The following is a 1,060-nucleotide window of genomic DNA, read 5'->3' as shown; positions in this document are numbered from 1 at the left end:
TTTCGATAATGTGGGTTTGAAAATTAAATTAACCGGCAATACGTTTTGTGGTACTCTAATCAACTAAAATGTATACGACAATTAAATTTTTATATCCTGTAATGTGTGACAGGACCAAGAAAACAACCTTTATAATATAGTTTGTCTTAAATGCCCTAGGCCGCTGGGCGAAAACTCTGTAGAGCGCTGAAGGTTGCAGTAACTTAACGGGTATCATCATTCTCCGAATCTAAACCAAAGGAAGTTCATCTATTTATCATTATTGGCAAATGAGTTGATACTCAACAAATTTTATTACAAAATAGCATTAAATCTGTTGCAACTGCTAAATAAGAAGCTACAACAAGAGTCGAAAACCCCAAACGTTGTTTACCAAGAATCCCTTCATAGCTCTTGGCCCTCTAGCGGACAGGTGCGAGTCGAGAGTCGAGAAACATCATTGAATTCAGTTCCCTGTGAGAGTTTGTGTTGAGTGGAACTCTTATGTGCGTTGGTTCTTTCACTAACTTCTCGTAGTGATTAATTTCCCACCATGCCTTGTTCGGCTATAACGCTATCATTAGCCACGATATGTGCAGTGGTGTCCGTAGCCCTGTTGGCTATAGCGTTCGGGACAGATAATTGGCAGTACATCAAAGTAGACCGTGATGAAATGAAGGTGAGTTCACAAGTTCGAGAGGTCGTCAGTGTCTCTTCCTAGGGACTTGGTGCATATAGATTTATCCCTTGTTATTGTTATAATAGTAATTATTAATATCGTGACTGTTAGCAAACTGCAGTAGAATGAACAAATGTTTAATCGGTACGCCACTTGTTTAAACAACAAGTTGTTAATTTTCATAGCCATCCTTAAAACAGGTATTGTAGGCAAGTTGTAATTTAATCATCCAGTGTGTAGGTGGACATGAGGAGTGGGACAATAATTGCTTTTAGTTATAATTTTTTTTTCCAAATTTATTACATGGTTTCATGAAATTTTTGCCCTGGCTCTAGTTCTTGGCGATAACTATTATGTAGTAGAGTAACTTATATTGCTGTTGACTGCGTAACGTCAGTGTTA

At 37.7% G+C, this 1,060-nt stretch overlaps 1 protein-coding gene across 3 annotated transcripts in view; it reads left to right on the top strand.

Annotated features, from left to right (window-relative positions):
* The first annotated feature begins 430 nt into the window (after positions 1 to 430).
* The window catches only part of LOC137653562 (transmembrane protein 114), a 107,613-nt gene continuing 106,983 nt past the window's right edge, over positions 431 to 1,060 (top strand). For 2 of the 3 annotated variants that reach the window (XM_068387069.1, XM_068387068.1), the window contains exon 1: positions 431 to 658. In XM_068387069.1, the coding sequence (XP_068243170.1) occupies positions 533 to 658 (126 nt within the window). In that variant the 5' untranslated portion in view covers positions 431 to 532. The remainder of the gene's footprint in view (positions 659 to 1,060) is intronic. The other variant, XM_068387067.1, reaches the window with a different exon arrangement.

Source organism: Palaemon carinicauda, chromosome 14 (assembly GCF_036898095.1).
Source record: "Palaemon carinicauda isolate YSFRI2023 chromosome 14, ASM3689809v2, whole genome shotgun sequence".
Lineage (NCBI taxonomy): Eukaryota > Metazoa > Arthropoda > Malacostraca > Decapoda > Palaemonidae > Palaemon > Palaemon carinicauda.
Note: the sequence above shows the minus strand (reverse complement) of the source record. Positions and strands in the feature narration are given on the sequence as shown.